Source organism: Heptranchias perlo, chromosome 1 (assembly GCF_035084215.1).
Source record: "Heptranchias perlo isolate sHepPer1 chromosome 1, sHepPer1.hap1, whole genome shotgun sequence".
In the NCBI taxonomy this organism is placed as follows: Eukaryota; Metazoa; Chordata; class Chondrichthyes; order Hexanchiformes; family Hexanchidae; genus Heptranchias; species Heptranchias perlo.
Genome location: NC_090325.1, coordinates 183,445,225 through 183,466,593, shown reverse-complemented (window position 1 = coordinate 183,466,593; position 21,369 = coordinate 183,445,225). Strand labels below are relative to the sequence as shown.

At 45.8% G+C, this 21,369-nt stretch overlaps 1 protein-coding gene across 1 annotated transcript in view; it reads right to left on the bottom strand.

Annotated features, from left to right (window-relative positions):
- Positions 1 to 18,331, bottom strand: part of LOC137328868 (myosin light chain 5-like) — a 283,582-nt gene extending 265,251 nt beyond the window's left edge. The window contains exon 1 of the mRNA XM_067994371.1: positions 18,327 to 18,331. Coding sequence (XP_067850472.1) covers positions 18,327 to 18,328 — 2 coding nt within the window. The 5' untranslated portion in view covers positions 18,329 to 18,331. The remainder of the gene's footprint in view (positions 1 to 18,326) is intronic.
- Positions 18,332 to 21,369: the final 3,038 nt, after the last annotated feature.

Below are 21,369 nucleotides of genomic sequence, written 5' to 3'. Positions count from 1 at the left end.
ACTACGTGTCATGATGAGAATCGATTCTGATACGGCTCGTCTTGCTGCTCCTGGGATTGTGATATATCTATAACAAGAAGTAAATGACCAAGATAAGTACGTACACCCACACAGGCTGCATACTGTTGCTGCACAGACAGTACCTGGCACACTTCATGGTACACTAGTCATTGTAAACTAGGATGCTGTACCTCTCATCCAGTTTATGCATCATCTATGCCGTGTACTGCCTCCCAGCCAATGACCTCCATTATTGCCTCTTTGAAAGGGTGAAGGTTTTTCCCGATGAGTCCATCCATCAGTTTGTACTTGGTGCATATTCCTGCAATCTACCTTTTTCAGTGAGAAGAAAATGCATTACATAAGAAAATATTTGGTACTGTACATTTTAGGGTGCAATACAGTTTCAATATTTAATATGTAGCTTATCTGATTGTAAATTACCTTGCTATAAAATGTTTCAGAGCTTATTGAGCGCATTGAAGTTGTCAGCTGGATGTGTGATTAATAGTAGTCAGCCTTCAGCCTTTCTCAGCTGCATCTTTCAATGTTTTTCTTTTTGACCTGCTGTACTAGTTCTCAACCATCTCCATTATTTTCCTTTTTATTAGAAGTGCAGCAGATTACAGATTAAGTATGTTAAACTACAACTCAAGAAATCACGGGATAGAGTTTAATCACAGGCGGACATCAGCCAGGTGGCAAGCAGTGCCATTTTGAGGGCCAGGCCTCACTTCCATATTCACAGGCAGTTCGCTAGTCAGCAAGTTGGGAATTCCGTCAGTTCAGGTAAGGAAGTTGAGTTGAAAATATTATTCTCTAGTGGTGGTGATGGGGCGGGGGAGCAGCAGACCAGAAGGTTTTGTGGGGCCAGGAGGAACTTTCATGAGTCTTTATTTGCAGTGCCTGCAGTGGTCCTTTTAAGCAGTCTTGGTTAGGCCATTCAACGCCAGGTCCTAATGGGCAGAGTGTGCAAGGCACAAGCTCTTCCCATTCCAGCTGAATATTGCATCAGGACTCTCTGTATATCATGGGACTCCAATTAGCATATTACATATAGGCTTCCGTCTGAAACAGGCGGGTGCCTGGGCTGCTCATGCGCAGGCCCCAACCAAAATAACGGCAGGCAAAACTGTGTGGGAACAGGATGGTACGGTAATCGTGATTTTCAGGACACTACGATTCTGTTCCCACCGGTTGGAAAGAGTTAAAATCTCCCCAACATATGATGCCTGTAACTTATTTTGATTGGCATTAATGGATTCCTACATATATGGAAAACAACATCTTTTTGTGATCATCCTAATTTCTCACCGTGGTACTTTTCCTCAAGTCGAAAACCTTCTTTCAGCTGTTCCTCCAGCGTCTTTGGGTACATGACCTGGCACTCTAGGCGAGGGTAATGGCTTTGCACGTCTGATTGGCCCTCTGGTTATTGATGGATTGCCTTTCTGCACAATGGAGAGCACATTTTACCTTCATACCATCTAACCTGCAGATCTCTAAACTTGCACTCTTTGCTTGTAACTCCATTTCTACATGAAATTGTGCACTTCACTTAGATTAGCCCACAGTGCACAGTTTACAGTTAAAGTTTACATTCTTGCCAGTACATAAAAATAATAGGCAAATATTTAATAACATTTACTGCATCTTTATGCACTAAGAGGAATTACACCCCTAACTGTAATGACACTGCACATTGCTGCTGCTCTTGTGACCTTAAAACAAGTTATGCCATTTCATATATACAGATATGTATGGAGCCATTTATTTCTCAGTTTTGTACATAAACAACAATTAATAAGCTCTAAATTGAAGAATCCAATAGATTGGAAATATGTGGTCCCCATATTCAAAAAGGATGACAAAACAGACTCAGGCAACTACAGACCCATTAATCTTACTTCAACTCTGTGTAAAATAATGGGAATAATTATCAGAAGTAAACGAGATTATCTATGCAATAATAATCCAGTAAACAGCAGTCAGCATGGATTGAGAAGGAGAAGATTCAGTTAAACTCAAAACTGTGGGGGATTCAAAGTAAACCTTGAAATGTATAAGAAACTGGTTGAAGGGTAGGAACCAACATTAGAGGAGATATGACAGAGTGGGGCACGTACTGAATGAGATGCCTAAGGACTCAGTGGTCGGACCACTATACTGATTCTAATTTACATCAGTGACGCAGATTGAGAAGCTCGCTGCAAATTGCACGTGATACCAAACTAGGAGGAGCAGTGAAATTGGAGGAGGCAGCTCAGAAAATACAGGATGAGCTGGACAAAATACCATAAGTGGGAAGAACAATGGCTGATGAAATTTAATATAGACAAATGTAAAGTGCTGCTCATAAGAAGGAAAAATAGGCAACTCATGTACTCCATTAACGACCAAAATAACTAAAGTTAAAGCTGAAAGAGACCTAGGAATCTTAGTAGACTCCATGCTAAGCATATCCAACCAATGCAGAGCAGAAATCAACAAAGCCAATAGAATATTGACCTACCAAAACAGTAGGATATAAGTCAGAGGAAATCATGATCAAACTTTACAGTGCTCTGGTGACACTTTGATAACCCCCGAAAATGGGCACTGGGATTGCAGTGCATGATTAACCCATGCCCGTTCGTTGCGATGCAGGTAGCATGTAAAATTTGTGCTGCCTGATGATCTCAATGATTGCTGCGTGCAACCAGTGCCACCTCTAAAGGGGAGATGCACTGCGGCTTCAAGAAGTGGTGCGAGTGGTGTGAGAAGTAATTCCTGGGCTGTGATACTTGGAAGAATGGCTGCGTCTGCGAGAGAGCATGCACCAAGGTTCTCAGATGATGCACTAGAGGCCTTGGTGGAAGAGTGGACAGAAGGAGGGGCATCCTGTATTTGCAGGGGGGCAAGAGGCCATCCAGACATATGCTCAAGAGGCAGTAGTAGGAAGAAGCGGATGAGGTCAATTCCAGGAGCATAGTGCCATGAACATTGATGCAGTTCAGGAAGAAGTTCAATGATTTGACACGAGCAGTCAAGGTGAGCGAGTTAAACTTTCAGGTGGCATCTCCTTCCAACTGCACTACTAGTCTCATCCACTGCTTCATGCACTACACCCCCCCCCATCACCCACCTATCAACAATCTCTTTCAATCAGTACTTAACCCTTCAAATCATATGCTTCGTTTCACCCTTACACATTACCACTGATGCAAGCCGCACACACACAACTCTCAGGTCACACACACTGGCAGCTATTCAACCATGACAGCCACATCACCCAAACATCTTGCAGGACCTTAATTGACAGACCTCCCTCTTTCTTGCAGGAGAAGGTAGTGCATAACAATAGGCAGCAAGAAAGAATTGGAGGAGGGCAGGCGCGCCTACACGTCCTAACTCCCATGGAGGAGACAGTGCTGGGCATCATTAGATGGACTGTCGTTGAGGCCGTGGCCACTGGCGGCACTGGAAGTATCGATGATGAGGGTCTCTGCATACCTAACCCTCCTTCTCGCTTCCCACTTCTCCCTCATCCCACAATCTTTTCTGAGTCATGTGCTGCAGATGGTGAAAGCGCACACATCTTACTTTCTCCTCTCCCTGTACCACAACTCAACCCATGTCTCTTCGTCATTTCAGTTATCCAAGAACTGGGACCTGCCCAGTCAGAGGATGCAGAGAAAGACGACAGTCATGGTGAAGACACACCATCACTTGATTTTATGCTCGCAGCCACCAGCTCAGAGATTGATACCGTGCGTAGTTTAGAGACTAGGATAGAGGTGAGACACTGGGCAGAAGTGCGCAGGAGCCGGTGCAGAGGGAAAGGATATCGTAGGTGCCAGCGTGCAGGAGGGCGTGGTCACTCACTAGTTCTGCTGCAGAGGGGTCAGATGATGACTTCAATGGGCCAGGCTACAGAAGAAGGCTGATGGGCATACACAACCAAATGCATGGTGCACTGGAAAGCCTGCCAGAAAGCCTGCGCACAACGTCAAGGGGCATGGAAGAGTCCAGCTCCAGCTTGGCACAGGGCTTTGCGCAGAGCTTGGAGTCCATCCTTTCCCACATGGAACGGGTGGTCAACTCCATCAGCACACCAGTGGTACCCACCATGATACAGCATCTGATGACCGATGTCACAACTTCCATTGCAGCACCAACATCTGCCATCCAAGATCTGACTGCTGCATTTGGAGCTCAGACTGCTGCGTTACAGGCTCAGACTACTGCTATCATGGCTCTGGGTACCACTGTTGAAGGGGCTTCCAGGGCATCACTGCAGTCCAGCAACCTGTTCTTCAGCAGATCACCAGGATTGCTGAGGCGCCGCCCCTGGAGGGTGGCAGTGGCGCCATGGCAGTCGGACCTGCTGTCCTCTCTCAGGATGACAGCATTCCTGCTCCCACCCCTGCCACTCCGCCAGTGCTCTTGCAGTTGCCTGTCAGCCAGCCAGGCCAGACTGCTGCAGCCCAGGCCAAGATGATGCAGTCTGAAGCTGGGCCCTCCCGGCCCAGAGCTGCTCGAGGTCGTCCGCTATCTACACTCTCCTCCATTGAAGGTCAGCAGCCCTCCACCTCCCATGCTCCAACCACTAGGGAGGCACCTCATAGGAGCACTAGGAAAGGTAAAGACTCATTATGTTTGCATCACTTCATTTGTTAATTTATAAATGTGGATTTGAATTTGCATTTGGTGGTTTTTATTTCTGCAATGACCTGAGGGAGGAAGTAATGTGTAATCATAAGGAGGACAATTTGATGGTCATGTGAGAGAGGAAAGGTAAGGAGTGTGGGACTCTTGGTGAATGGGGAGGTGTCATTGAGGTTACTGGTATCGCTCACGCAGAGCCCTGGCAGGTATGGCCTGTCTACCTTGTAGCCTCCCTGCCTCTTCCTCCACTTCCTGCTGCACTTCCTTCTCCTCCTCCTTCACTTCCTCTTCTGCCTCTTCGTCCTCTTCCTCTGCCTCTTCCTCTTGCTCAGGTTCTCGCCAGATAGGCGGTGACAAGGGCTGTTCCCTCACAATGGCGAGGTTGTGCAGCACGCAGTGTACAATGACAAATCTTGATACCCGCTCAGCTGAGTACTGCAGGGCTCCTCCTCAGAGCGGTCCAGGCAGCGGAAGCTTTGCTTGAGGATGCCTATGGTGTGCTCTATGATGTTCCGTGTGGCAGCATGGCTCTCATTGTAGACCTGCTGTGCACGTGTGGGGTGCGTTCCAGACCAGAGTTGTGAGCCACTGCGTGAGGGGATAACCCATGTCGCCCAGTAGCCAGCCTTTGACTTGCCGTGCTGATTGAAATATAGGTGACACAGAGGACTGCCGCAGGATGAAGGAATCATGACTGTTGCCAGCGTAGTGGGCATTGACCTGCATGATGCGCTGCGTGTAGTCGCACACCAGCTGCCCACTGAGGGAGTGGAACCCCTTTCTGTTTGTGAAGATGGCCGAGTTCAAATTTGGAGCACGCATGGCAATATGCGTGCAGTCAATGGCACCTTGCACCATGGGGAAGCCTGCAAAGCGAGCAAACGCTCATGCTCGCTCCTGTTCCTTGTCTCTGGCAAGAGGGAATGAGATGAATCTGTTTCTCAGTGCGTACAGAGTCTCTGTGACCTCCCTTATACAGCAGTGCACTGCAAACTGCAAGATGTTGCTTATATCACCAGCAGCAGCCTGAAAGGAGCCATAGCTGTAAAAATTAAACGCCACAGTCACCTTGACAGCCACAGGCAATGCTGTCTTTGCCCTGCTTTGAAGCTGCAGTTGTGGCTGCAGCAGTTGACAAATTTCAGTCACGACCTCTTTAGTGAACCGTTGATGTCTGATGCACTGGTCATCGCTGAAGTTGAGGTAAAAGAATTGAAAGAACGTTGGATATGGCCTCATGCTGAGTGCCCTACTCCTCCCTCCTCCCTCTTCTGCTCAGCGTGGCCTCTCTGCTTGCTCCCAGTCATGTTCAATTCCCAGAGGAAGCCCTAGCAGGCCACCCATGTCTGAAAGTAACTTTTATCAGCACAATATTTTAAATGCCACTAAAAGTACTGTAAGACCAGCCAGACCACTCTCACTTTAGCCAAGTATAGGAAACTTCCACAAACACCCACAATTGAACCAGCAGCCAGAATAACTAATCCAGCAACTAACCTGTAACTCCTGCGTAATTCCTTTAAGTAGCACTGGTGGGAATGGTCCTTCATGCCGTTTAAGTTCTGTTCAGCTGTGCGAGGTTAAGACAGTACATTTACTGGAGCGTGGAGTTCCAAAATTTCACCGACTGCTTCAAATCAGCGTTGCACACTGATTCACGTCATCATCTTCCTACTCTACATGCTGACGGCATTCGTTAGGTGCGCGTGCGCCAAAAAAAACCTTTACCAAGATGGCGTCCTGCGCAATTCACGCTGGAAGTGTGCTTGCACGCATCTTGGATGCCATTTTCGGGACTTAGGTGTATGTGTAGCTCCTACAAAATGGGCGCTACACAGCCCAATTTCACCCCCCTTGACTCATGCATCCAGTTCTGGTTGGCGAGAAACAAGAGATATATTCAAGTGCTGGAGGCAGTGCAGAGGAGAGCCACTAGGTTGATCCTTATTGTCTGGGTCTGAATTATGAGGAAAGACTGGAGAGACTTGGCTTCTGAGAGGTGACCTGATAGCGGTGTAGATGATTGTTAGGGGAATAGAAAAAGTTAAGCTGTAATGTTACTTTGAATTAAATTGCGGGAGTAGAACAAAGGGACACAGGCTCAAACTAGTAAAAGGTAAATTTAGGACTGATATCAGGAAACTTTTCAACAACAGCAACTTGCATTTATATATGATGTGGAGATGCCGGTGATGGACTGGGGTGGACAAATGTAAGGAGTCTTACAACACTATAACCTGGTGTTGTAAGACTCCTTGCATTTATATAGCACATTTAATGTAGTAAAACATCCCAAGAGCATATTCAGACAAAAATTGATACCGAGCCAAAGAAAGAGATATTAGGACAGGCGACCAAAAGCTTGGTCAAAGAGGTAGGTTTTAATGAGTGTCTTAAAGGAGAAGCGGAGTGGAGAGGTTTAGCGAGGGAATTCTAGAGCTTATGGTCAAAACGGCTAAAGGCATGGCTGTCAATGATGGGGTGAAGGAAGTGGGGGATGCACAAGAGGCTAGAGTTGGAGGAACGCTGAGTTCTTGAAGGGTTGTAAGGCTGGAGGAGGTTACAGAGATAGGGAGGAGTGAGATCATGGAGGGATTTGAACACGAGGATGAGAATTTTAAAATCAAGGTGTGCTGGACCGGGATCCAATGTAAGTCAGCGAGCACAGGGTGATAGCTAAATGAAACTTGGTGCGAGTTAGGATATGAGCTGCAGAGTTTTAGCTTTCTCTGCTCTGGGGGAAAGTCCCAGTATCTCAAGTTTCTCCTCCTCACCATAGTTTCTCATCTCTCTTATCATCCTAATTAATCTATGCTGTATGGTCTCTATAGCTTTAATGTCCTTTCTATAGAGGCACCTAAAACTGTGCAAAATATTGCAACTGGTCTAAACAATCACCATGGGCAAATTTACCTCTTTGCTTTTGTTCTCTATGCTCCTATTTATAAAACCCCAAATGCTTCTGGCCTTTTTTGTGGTGTTATCTACCTGCATTCACATTTGTACCTCTACGTCTCTCTATTTCTCCAGTGTCTTTCCATTGAATATTTACTCCGATTCCTTGTTTTTCTTCCCAAAATACACTACCTTGCACTTCTCTGCATTAAGTTGCACCTGCACCTGTTTACCCACTCCACTAATCTAGCTATGTCTTCCTGGAATGTTTTACTGTGCTTGCTGTTTGCCAAACCCACTATTTTTATGTCATCAGCAAATTTCGATATTGTGCTCCCGATATCCAAGTCCATAACATCTATATTGAAAACATAAGTGGACCCAACATTGACACCAGTGTACACCACTTCCAACTCTTCTCCAATCCAAGGAACACCCACTAGACACCCCTATGTTCCTGAATTCAGCTGACTTCCCATCCATGCTATTACAATTCCTCTTATACCATACACCTGAACTTTTGCCACGAGCCTCTTATGAAATGCCTTATCGAACACTTTCTGAAAATCCATTTCCACGACATTTAATGCATTCCCTTTATCTATCTAATCAGTCACTTGTTCAAAATACTCTTAAATTTGTCAAATACAACCAATCCACACTTGGTTGTCCTTGAGTATCCCATGCACTTCTAAATATGAAACAAAGAACTTACGTTTATATAGTGCCTTTCACAACCTCAGTACATCATAAAATGTTTCCCTGCCAATGAATTACTTTTAAATTGCAGTCGCTGTTGTTATAGAGGCAAACACTCAATTGGAGGAGGGCCAATTTCAATGGGATGAGAACAAATCTGGCCTGGGTAAATTGTAATCAAAGATTGGCAGGCAAAACTATAATTGAACAATGGGTGGTCTTTAAACAGGAGATGGTTCGGGTACAGACTAGGTACATTCCCACGAGGGAGAAAGGTAGGGCAATTAAAGCCAGAGCTCCCTGGATGACAAAAGAGATAGAGAGTAAGATGAAGCAGATAAAAGGGGCATATGACAGATGTAAATAAAGGAGATTACGAAAGTATGAGGTGCAAGTTGGCTATGATAGATTGGGGAACTTTACTAAAAGGGATGATTGTGGATAGGCAATGGCTAATATTTAAAGAATATGTGCAGGAATTACAACAATTATTCATTCCTGTCTGGCGCAAAAATAAAACAGGAAAGGTGGCTCAACCGTGGCTTACAAAAGAAATTAGGGATAGTATTAGATCCAAAGAGGAGACATATAAAATTGCCAGAAAAAGCAGCAAGCCTGAGGATTGGGAGCAGGTTAGAATTCAGCAAAGGAGGACAAAGAGATTGATTAAGAGGGGAAAGATAGAGTATGAGAGTAAACTAGCAGGGAACGTAAAAACTGACTGTAAAAGCTTCTGTAAATATGTCAAGAGAAAAAGATTAGTGAAGACAAATGTAGGTCCCTTACAGTCAGAAATGGGGGAAATTATAATGGGGAACAAAGAAATGGCAGAACAATTAAACACATACTTTGGTTCTGTCTTCACAAAGGAGGACGCAAATAACCTGCCAGAAATGTTAGGGAACCAAGGGTCTAGTGAGAGGGAGGAACTGAAGGAAACCAGTATTATTAAAAAAATAGTGCTAGGGAAATTAATGGGGCTAAAGGCTGACAAATCCCCAGGGCCTGATAATCTACATCCCAGAGTACGAAAGGAAGTGGCCCTGGAAATAGTGGATGCATTGGTGATCATCTTCCAAAAATCTATAGACTCTGGAACAGTTCCTACAGGTTGGAGGGTGGCAATTGTAACCCCACTATTTAAAAAAGGAGGGAGAGAAAAAACAGGGAATTACAGACTAGTTAGCCTAACATCATTAGTGGGGAAAATGCTAGAGTCTATTATAAAAGATGTGATAACAGAACACTTGGAAAGCATTAACGGGATTGGACAAAGTCAGCATGGGTTTATGAAAAGGAAATCATGCTTAACAAATCTACTGGAGTTTTTTGAGGATGTAACTAGTAGAATAGATAGGGGAGAACCAGTGGATGTGGTGTATTTGGATTTTCAGAAGGCTTTTGATAAGGTCCCACACAAGAGGTTAGTGTGCAAAATTAAAGCACATGGGATTGGGGGGAATATATGGCATGGATTGAGAATTGGTTGACAGACGGGAAACAGAGAGTAGGAATAAACGGGTCTTTTTCCGGGTGGCAGGCAGTGACTAGTGGGGTACCGCAGGGATCAGTGCTTGGGCCCCAGCTATTCACAATATATATCAATGATTCCTGGGATGGCAGGACTGACATATGAGGAGAGATTGGGTCGACTAGGCCTATATTCACTAGAGTTTAGAAGAATGAGAGGTGATCTCATTGAAACATATAAAATTCTAACAGGACGAGACAGACTAGTTGCAGGGAGGATGTTCCCGATGGCTGGGGAGTCCAGAACCAGGGGTCACAGTCTCAGGATATGGGGTATGCCATTTAGAACCGAGAGGAGGAGAAATTTCTTCACTCAGAGGGTGGTGAACCAGTGGAATTCTCTACTACAGAAGCAGTGGAGGCCAAGTCATTAGATGTATTCAAGAAGGAGATAGATATATTTCTTAATGTTAAAGGGATCAAGGGATATGGGGAAAAAGCGTGAACAGGGTACTGAGTTAGACAATCAGCCATGATCATTTTGAATGGCGGAGCAGGCCCGAAGGGCTGAATGACCTACTCTTGCTCCTGTTTTCTATGTTTCTATGTTTCTATGTCAGGTTGATAACACAATTGAGAACCAGGCTGAATATAGAAAGTTCAGAGGGAAAGTGAAAAAGGAAATAAGAGGGGCAAAGAGAGAGAGTCTGAGAATAGACTGGCAGCCAACATAAAAGGGAATCCAAAAGTCTTCTAAGGAAAAGGGTAGTACGAGGAGGGGTGGGGCCAATTAGGGACCAAAAAGGAAATCTACTCGTGGAAGCAGAGGGCATGGCCAAGGCACTAAATGAGTACTTTGCATCTGTCTTTACCAAGGAAGAAGATGCTGCCAGAGTCTCAGTAAAGGAAAATGTAGTTGAGATACTGGATAGGCTAAAAATTGATAAAGAGGAGTCATAGAGTCATAGAGTTATACAGCACGGATAGAGGCCCTTCGGCCCATCGTGTCCGCGCCGGCCATCAAGCCCAGTCTAATCTAATCCCATATTCCAGCATTTGGTCCGTAGCCTTGTATGCTATGGCATTTCAAGTGCTCATCCAAATGCTTCTTGAATGTTGTGAGGGTTCCTGCCTCCACAACCCTCTCAGGCAGTGAGTTCCAGACTCCAACCACCCTCTGGGTGAAAAAGTTCTTTCTCAAATCCCCTCTAAACCTCCCGCCTTTTACCTTGAATCTATGCCCCCTTGTTATAGAACCCTCAACGAAGGGAAAAAGCTCCTTAGTATCCATCCTATCTGTGCCCCTCATAATTTTGTACACCTCAATCATGTCCCCCCTCAGCCTCCTCTGCTCCAAGGAAAACAAACCCAATCTTCCCAGTCTCTCTTCATAGCTGAAGCGCTCCTGCCCTGGTAACATCCTGGTGAATCTCCTCTGCACCCTCTCCAAAGCGATCACATCCTTCCTGTAGTGCGGCGACCAGAACTGCACACAGTACTCCAGCTGTGGCCTAACCAGTGTTTTATACAGCTCCATCATAACCTCCTTGCTCTTATATTCTATGCCTCGGCTAATAAAGGCAAGTATCCCATATGCCTTCTTTACCACCTCATCTACTTGTTCCGCCGCCTTCAGGGATCTGTGAACTTGAACACCAAGATCCCTCTGACCCTCTGTCTTGCCTAGGGTCTTCCCATTCATTGTGTATTCCCTTGCCTTGTTAGTCCCTCCAAAGTGCATCACCTTGCACTTTTCCAGGTTAAATTCCATTTGCCACTGTTCCGCCCATCTGACCAACCCATCTATATCGTCCTGCAGACTGAGGCTATCCTCCTCGCTATTTACCACCCTACCAATTTTTGTATCATCAGCGAACTTACTGATCATACCTTTTACATTCATATCCAAGTCGTTAATGTAGACCACAAACAGCAAGGGCCCCAGCACAGATCCCTGTGGTACCCCACTGGCCACAGGCTTCCAGTCACAAAAACAACCTTCGACCATCACCCTCTGCCTTCTGCCACTAAGCCAGTTTTGTATCCAAAGTGCCAAGGCACCCTGGACTCCATGGGCTCGTACCTTCTTGACCAGTCTCCTGTGCGGGACTTTATCGAAGGCCTTACTGAAATCCATGTATACCACATCCACTGCGTTACCCTCATCCACACGCCTAGTCACCCCCTCAAAAAATTCAATCAAATTAGTCAGACATGATCTTCCCTTGACAAAGCCATGTTGACTATCCCTGATTAATCCTTGCTTCTTCAAGTGGAGACTAATTTTGTCCTTCAGAATTTTTTCCAATAATTTTCCTACCACTGATGTTAGGCTCACTGGCCTGTAGTTCCCCGGTTTTTCCCTACTCCCCTTCTTGAATAATGGTACTACATTAGCGGTTCTCCAGTCCTCTGGCACATCCCCTGTGGCCAGAGAGGTTCTGAATATATGTGTTAGAGCCCCCGCAATCTCCTCCTTTGCCTCACACAGTAGCCTGGGATACATTTCGTCCGGGCCTGGGGATTTATCCATTTTTAGGCCTGCTAAAACCGCCAATACCTCCTCCCGCTCGATGTTAATATGTTCGAGTACATCACAGTCCCCCTGTCGTATTTCTATGTCTACGTCGTCCTTCTCCATAGTGAAAACAGATGCAAAAAATTCATTTAGAACCCCTCCTACATCTTCCGGCTCCACACACAGATTGCCATTTTTGTCCCTAATGGGCCCTATTTTTTCCCTAGTTATCCTCTTACCCTTAATATACTTATAAAACATCTTAGGATTTTCCTTTATTTTGCTCGCCAATGTTTTTTCATGGCCCCTCCTTGATCTCCTAATTTCCTTTTTAAGTATCCCCCTGCACTTTTTGTACTCCTCTAGGGCTTCCTCCGTCCTTAGCCTTTTGTACCTGCCAAAAGCCCTCCTTTTTTTCCTAATCCATTCTCGTATATCCCCTGACATCCAAGGTTCCCTGGAGTTCTTGGAACCACCCTTGACCTTTACGGGAACATGTTGCCATTGTATGGTCTCAATCTCCCTTCTGAAAGACTCCCATTGCTCCAATGCGGATTTTCCTACAAGCAGCTGATCCCAGTCCATTTTGGCCAGATCCTGCCTTATCCTATTAAAATCGGCCTTCCCCCAATTTAGAACCTTTATTTCCGGCCCCTCCCTGTCCTTTTCCATGACCACCTTAAATCTCACTGAATTATGGTCACTGTCACCAAAGTGCTCACCTACTAGCACTTCTTCCACTTGGCCGGCCACATTCCCTAGAATTAGGTCCAGTACCGCCCCCTCTCTTGTAGGACTTTCTACATGCTGGCTCAAAAAGCTCTCCTGGATGCACGTTAAGAATTTTGTACCCTCTAAGCATTTTACACTCTGAGTATCCCAGTTAATATTGGGGAAGTTGAAATCCCCCACTATTATTACCCTATTATTTGCACAATTTTCTGAGATTTGCCTACATATCTGTTCCTCCATCTCCCCCTGACTGTTTGGGGGTCTATAGTACACTCCCATCAAAGTGCTTGCCCCCTTTTTGTTTTTAAGCTCCACCCATATGGCCTCATTTGAGGAACCTGCTAATATATCATCCCTCCTTATGGCAGTAATTGATTCTTTAATTAATATTGCGACCCCCCCCTCCTCTTATACCTCCCCCTCTGTCTCGCCTGAAGACTCTGTACCCCGGAATATTGAGCTGCCAGTCTTGCCCCTCCCTCAACCATGTCTCTGTGACAGCAACAATATCATACTCCCATGTGTTTATCAACACCTTCAGTTCATCCACCTTATTTGCAAGACTCCTTGCATTAAAATAGATGCCATCCAGCCTTGCTCTTACATATTTGCCCTGTCTTCCAAGCTGACTTGTTTTTTTCTCAATATTTGGCTGCACATCACCCCCTATTGTAGCTCCACTCTGTATCCCATCCCCCTGCCAAGTTAGTTTAAACCCCCCCCCCCAACAGTGCTAGCAAACCTCCCCGCAAGGATATTTGTCCCGCTCTGGTTCAGATGCAACCCGTCCGACTTGTACAAGTCCCACCTTCCCCAGAAGCAGGCCCAGTGATCCAGGAAACTGAAACCCTCCCTCCTGCACCAACTCTTTAGCCACGCATTCATCTGTTCTATCCTCCTATTTCTATACTCACTAGCCCGTGGCACTGGGAGTAATCCAGAGATTACAACCTTTGAGGTCCTGCTCTTTAATCTGCTACCTAGCTCCCTAAATTCTTGATGCAGGACCTCAACTCCCTTCCTACCTATGTCGTTGGTCCCCATGTGGACCACGACCTCTGCCTGCTCACCCTCCCCCTTGAGAATGCCCTGAAGCCGCTCAGTGACATCCAGTGACATCCACCAGGGAGGCAACAAACCATCCTGGAGTCACGTTTACGGCCACAGAAACGCCTGTCTGTTCCCCTTACGATAGAATCCCCTACCACTATAGCTCTTCCACTCTTTTTCCTCCCAGCCTGTGCAGCAGAGCTACCCCTGGTGCCAGGAAGTTGGCTGCTGCTGCCTTCCCCTGATAAGTCATCCCCCTCAACAATATCCAAAGCGGTATATTTGTTTGAGAGGGGGACGGCCACAGAGGACCCCTGCACTGCCTGCCTGCTCCTCTTACTCTGCCTGGAGGTCACCCACTTACTTCCTGCCTGTACAACCTTTACCTGCGGTGTGACCATCTCACTAAACGTGCTATCCACGACGTTTTCAGCATCGCGAATGCTCCATAATGAATCCATCCGCAGCTCCAGTGCCGCAATGCGGTTTGTCAGTAGCTGCAGCTGGATACATTTCCCGCACACATGGTCGTCAGGGACACCGGAAGGGTCCCTGATTTCCCACATGGAGCAGGAAGAGCATAACACGGGGCTGGGCTGTCCTGACATGACTTACCCTTTAACTAATTAATTCAAATTAAATGAATCCCACCAATTTCACTTCAATTAAAAGGTATACTCAAGGGCCCTTGCTGAACAGCAGTCCCCCACTACACAACAGAGACCCTAGAATCCACAAACTCTAACCTTAGACAAATTCAGCAGGAAAATACTCACCAACCAATCACTTACCTCTTCCTTGGTGACGTCCCACTTTGGATTACTTTTTGCTTCTTATTTATCTTAGGTCCAGGAGTTAAGTCCCTGAAAACAAAATATAAAAACGAACCTACCCTTTAAATTCCCTCTACCCCCCAAAAGGTTAGAGGAGGTGGGAGGGTGGGAGTCACTACTAGTGTAGTGTCTCGGGTTTAGCAACCGCTCCACCGATATGCGGGTACCAATGAATTGGCCCCGCCCCCTGCCTTTGAAAAAGCCGCGAAGCTCCTTCCCCGCTGGGGAAAAAGACTCACGTAGGTGAGTTTAATCACTCACCTCAGGCCTCCGCTGCTCCCTTTATCGACTCGCCAATCACCTACCCGCTGTCCTGTGACGTCAATCCTTGTTTTTTTCACCGATTGCCTCTCTGCGGTTAGGCCCTCGAGCCTGGGCCTTTAGTAGTCTCCGAGTCCCGCGCTCTCTCCTAGGTCCGCTCCCGCCTGTAGCTCCGCTCCGAGTGCGGGTAGGCCCTCGAGCCTGGGCCTTTAGTAGTCTCCGAGTCCCGCGCTCTCTCCTAGGTCCGCTCCCGCCTGTAGCTCCGCTCCGAGTGTGGGTAGGCCCTCGAGCCTGGGCCTTTAGTAGTCTCCGAGTCCCGCGCTCTCTCCTAGGTCCGCTCCCGCCTGTAGCTCCGCTTCGATACTTGAAAGGCTAGTTGTACTTAAAGTAGATAAGTCACCCGGTCCGGATGGGATGCATCCTAGGTTGCTGAGGGAAGTAAGGCGGAAATTGCAGAGGTACTGGCCATAATCTTCCAAACGTCCCTAGAGACTGGGGTGGTGCCAGAGGACTGGAGAATTGCAAATGTTACACCCTTGTTCAAAAAAGGATGTAAGAATAAACCCAGCAACTATAAGACTGTCAGTTTAACATCAGTGGTGGGGAAACTTTTAGAAATGATAATCCGGGACTCTTCTCCAATCTTTGGACAAGTGTGGATTGATTAGGGGAAGCCAGCACAGATTTGTTAAAGGCAAATCGTGTTTAACTAACTTGATAGAGTTTTTTGATGAGGTAACAGAGAGGGTAGATGAGGGCAATGCAGTTGATGTGGTGTATATGGACTTTCAAAAGGCTTTTGATAAAGTGCCGCAATAATAGGCTTGTCATCAAGATTGAAGCCCATGGAATAAAAGGGGCAGTAGCAGCATGGTTACAAAATTGGCTAAGTAACAGGAAACAGAGAGTAGTGGTGAACAGTTGTTTTTCGGAGGGAGGGAGGTGTATGGGGGTGTTCCCCAGGGTTCGGTTCCAGGACCACTGCTTTTCTTGATATATATTAATGACATGGACTTGGGTGTACAGGGCACAATTTCTGAATTTGCAGACTACACAAAACTTGGAAGGGTAGTGAACAGTGAGGAGGTTAGTGATAGACTTCAAGAGGATATAGACAGGCTGGTAGCATGGGCGGACATGTGCAGATGAAATGTAACACAGAAAAATGTGAAGTGATACATTTTGGTAGGAAGAACGAGGAGAGGCAATATAAACTAGAAGGCACAATTCTAAAAGGGGTACAGGAACAGAGAGATCTGGGGGTATATGTGCACAAATCATTGAAAGTGGCAGGGCAGGTTGAGAAAGGGGTTAAAAAAGCATACAGAATCCTGGGCTTTATAAATAGAGGTATGGGGTACAAAAGCAAGGAAGTCATGATAAACCTTTATAAATCACTGGTTCGGCCACAGCTGGAGTATTGTGTCCAGTTCTCGGCACTGCACTTTAGGAAAGATGTGGAGGCCTTAGAGAGGGTGCAGAAGAGATTTACTAGAATGATTCCAGGGATGAGGGTCTTTAGTTACGTAGATAGACTGGAGAAGCTCGGATTGTTCTCCTTGGAACAGAGACGGTTGCGAGGAGATTTGATAGAGTATTCAAAATCATGAAGGGTCTAGACAGAGAAGATGGATAGAAACTGTTCCCATTGGCAGAAGGGTCAAGAACCAGAGGACATAGATTTAAGGTGATTGGCAAAAGAACCAAAGGTGACATGAGGAAAAACCTTTTTACACTGCGAGTGGTTAGGATCTGGAATGCACTGCCTGAGGGGGTGGTGGAGGCAGATTCAATCGTGGCCTTCAAAAGGGAACTGGATAAGTAATTGAAAGGAAAAAATTTGCAGGACTACGGGGATAGGGCGGGGGAGTGGAACTAGCTGGATTGCTCTTGCATAGAGCCGGCGCAGTCTCGATGGGCCGAATGGCCTCCTTCCGTGCTGTAACCTTTCGATGATTCTAACTAGAGAAAAATGCTATTTAAGATGAACAATTTGAGGACATTATATAGAAAACATTAACAATTGTGAAAACAGATTGTAAAGTATAAATTTAAAAGCAATACATCAGGCTTCATAACAACACTTTACCCACTTTAAAGCAGCAATCTTGCTAAACTCTGCATATTGAAAGAATCTAGACACGAATACTTTCAATTATTTGCATGAGACAACCATACCGATTTGTTCTTCCTAAATGGGTTACAGCTGTTAAAGCCGATATGTAAAAATTTCCCATGAGGTTTTCAATGTTAAGTGTGTCCACACCTAACTGTTACATTTGCAAGTGCCTGTGACACTTGTAGGTGATGCTGTAATCGGACTTAGTGTCACATATTCCATGTCAATAAATCCCAGTTACTCTGTGCAATTCCCCCATTAAAACAATTGGTTGGGATCTACCTGTAGTTGCAGGCTCTGGCCACCAGATGTCACTGTGGAGCAGGTTTGGCAACCTTCAGGTGAAAATTATTTTGCAATCACAAGATTAAATGGTAAACAATTTTACAACACCAAGTTATAGTCCAACAATTTTATTTTTAAAAATAAAATTGTTGGACTATAACTTGGTGTTGTAAAATTGTTTACAATTGTCAACCCCAGTCCACCACCGGCATCTCCACATCATGATTAAATGGCCCAGAGTTTGCTGTCAAAATAACGGTGAGACTAAGGGCTTTCGCTGTTTTTTGTGCACAAATGCTACAGCAACTTCAGGCAAGGGAAGATGTGCGATTAAACACGGAAATCCAAAAGTTGCTGTCTGAGATGCGCCACTGCGCTGTTAGCTTCGCAAAAACGGCATCTCGCTGTCTGCCTCACCATTGAAATGCATTGAATGGCGTGAAGTTGCTGTATTTGCACAGTAGACACAAACTAAACTTTCCACAGAAAGTTAAGCCAAATCATTTCACGTCTAAGTTACCTTTTAACGAAGTGATAAGTGTTAATTGCTGCCAGTTAAAATTAATTATTACAAGTGAGGAGTCTCATTCCTTCAGGTTTCAATTGTTGTTGGAGATTTAAAAAGAAAGTAAATTAACTTTTTTAATTTTTCCTTTCCTTTTTTCTCTCTCTCTTAATCGAATCTTTCCCTCTCTTTATTTCTCTTTCTGCACCTGATTTGACTTTGAAATCACCCATTCTAACTTACACTTCCTTCTCAGTCCTTGCGCTGTTAATTTCACAAACCTTCAACCTGATTGGTTAGGGAGATACACAGATGCTTGCCCTGTTCACTCAGGTCCCAGATGCCTTGTAGAGCAACTTGCAGTGCAAAATATCGTCGCGATTAAACGGACAAGTCAAGTCTAACAAAGGGCAGACGCCATCCATTGCCGTGCTACAGCAAATTCTGGGCCATTGTATCCATTGGATTGTCTTTTGTGTCTTTTGATGCCTTCATTAAAGTTGTTACTTGAAGGCCTCAGACTCTCCCAAAATTAAGGGCAGTGAAAATTTGTGTTGACACTATCTCAGCAGTTACGCTGCGATTGCACCCACCACAAAACTCTGCTCCTGACTCTGTGGATGTCCATGGGGTCAGCTGAAGGGGCCTCCAATAGCCGTCACATGCACAGGACCTCCTGTTGAAGACCCTGAAATGCCAGCCGAGGATGGTCAGTTTTATCTGGCTGCCTTCATGACCCCATACATAGGGGGCTGCTTTGAAATGTAAAAAGAAAATGCCCTTTCTGACCTTTGGGAGTTCCAGGCCCCAACACCAGCCTTGATCCCCAGGGGGGCTCCACCACTGTTGCTTTAGGTCATGTAACTGGGTGAGACCAGGCATACCTGCCCCATCCTACACCAGATCTTGACTGAGGGCTGCGTTGTAGGAACTCCTGACCTAGAGAGACCTCACCCTCAGCCCTGTCCATCCTTATGTCGATGGCCTTGTAGGAGTGCGCAGGGGCTCTGTCTCCACTAGGAAATTCAGCCTTAACATTGGGATCCAGTGTATCTGGGTCCTGTTTGCAGTTGTTGCAGCAGATTCTCACTGAACTTAAGGCAGAAGACCATCAGAATATCTGAGCTATTTCTGGGCTGATATTTTTGCCTGGCATTGTGATGTTGTGACCTGAATTTGGATGGTGCCATCTAAGCATGTGCTATATACTTAATTTCCCAGGATGCATCTGTGCTGTTCAGCCAACTGTATTGAAGGAATATTTTTCATAAGCTTCTAGCAGTTCCTGTTCAGTTATTTTTCAAAATTATTTGGAGAAACGCAAGAAGTCAAACTTCAAAAGCTTTACAGAGGTAAAATTTATATTAAATGCTTTAAAAAAATTATTGAAAGGCTCCATGTCTGAGATAGTGAACAAAATGACAGTGTACTGAATACGCACAGCCTGTTATGGGTGTTTGTGCTCTATAAGCTTTAGAAAGGAAGGGTAGAGAGGGTGTGAGGAAAAGGGAAACAGGATGAGGGTGAAGGAGCCACTGGACTCTCACCACCTAGCTTTGGGGGAGGCAAATGGGAGTGAATGGAGGGTTAAGGTTGAGGTGAGTTATAGCAGAATAGGGGGCTGAGAGGATACAGGGGTTGAGCAGGTCGTTCAAATGGGAAGAAAGAGAATGAAAGAATTGTAGGAAACACAGCAGTGAAATTGCACTCAGCAAGCTCCCACAAACAGCAATGTGATAATGAACAGATAATCTGTTTTTAGTGAAGTAGCGAAGAGGAATAGATAGTGGGAAGCTAAAGGGGTTGGAGATACAATGAGAGCAAGAGGGTGGAGGGAAGCATGAGTGACTGGGGGAAGAAATGGGAACGGACCCGCTGAGAGTTACATTTTCCCCGCAACCCCTACTCTAGATGCAGCCTGCAGCCATTGGTGGTTCCTTTCCCTGCCAACCTATGCCATGCCATGCTACCATCTCCCACTCAAAAAGAAAGAAGGAAATAGCAGAGAGAGAAGCAAAAAGATTTGGGGGAGACAGAGAGCAAAACAGAAGAGATTTAGATGAAAGAAGATTAATATGAAAGATAACAGAGAAAGGCGAGAGTGTTTTTTTATTCGTTCATGGGATGTGGGCGTCGCTGGCAAGGCCGGCATTTATTTCTCATCCCTAATTGCCCTTGAGAAGGTGACGGTGAGCTGCCTTCTTGAACCGCTGCAGTCCATGTGGTAAAGGTTCTCCCACAGTACTGTTAGGTAGGGAGTTCCAGGATTTTGACCCAGCGGCGATGAAGGAACGGCGATATATTTCCAAGTCGGGATGGTGTGTGACTTGGAGGGGAACGTGCAGATGGTGGTGTTCCCATGTGCCTGCCGCCCTTGTCCTTCTAAGTGGTAGAGGTCGCGGGTTTGGGAGGTGCTGTCGAAGAAGCCTTGGCGAGTTGCTGCAGTGCATTCTGTGGATGGTACACACTGCAGCCATGGTGCACCGGTGGTGAAGGGAGTGAATGTTTAGGGTGGTGGATGGGGTGCCAATCAAGCGGACTGTTTTGTTCTGGATGGTGTTGTGCTTCTTGAGTGTTGCTGGAGCTGCACTCATCCAGGCAAGTGGAGAGTATTCCATCACACTCCTGACTTGTGTCTTGTAGATGGTGGAAAGAGTTTGGGGAGTCAGGAGGTGAGTCACTCGCCGCAGAATACCCAGCCTCTGATCGCTTTTGTAGCCACAGTATTTATGTGGCTGGTCCAGTTAAGTTTCTGGTCAATGGTGACCCCCAGGATGTTGATGGTGGGGGATTCGGTGATGGTAATGCTGGTGAATGTCACACAGAGCTGCAGCTTTTTGGGAAATCAAGGGTGCACTGACTGATTTTTCCGCCTATAGATGTGAACATACAAAAATAAAGACAAGTAAATACCATCTTGTCCATCTGCACATGATGCAGCCACATGTTGTGTTTCCATTCTTTAATACTGTATTTAAAAAAAGAATTTACATTTATGCTCAGAGCATACAAAAGTACTTCACAATCAATGGATTACTTTTGAAATGCAGTCCTATTGTTATGTAGGCAAATGTGGCAGCCAATTTATGCACAGCAAGGTCACCACCACCTTCTCAAGGGCAATTAGGGATGGACAATAAATGCTGGCCTCGCTAGTGACGCTGGAGCTGCACTCATCCAGGCAAGTGGAGAGTATTCCATCACACTCCTGACTTGTGTCTTGTAGATGGTGGAAAGAGTTTGGGGAGTCAGGAGGTGAGTCACTCGCCGCAGAATACCCAGCCTCTGATCGCTTTTGTAGCCACAGTATTTATGTGGCTGGTCCAGTTAAGTTTCTGGTCAATGGTGACCCCCA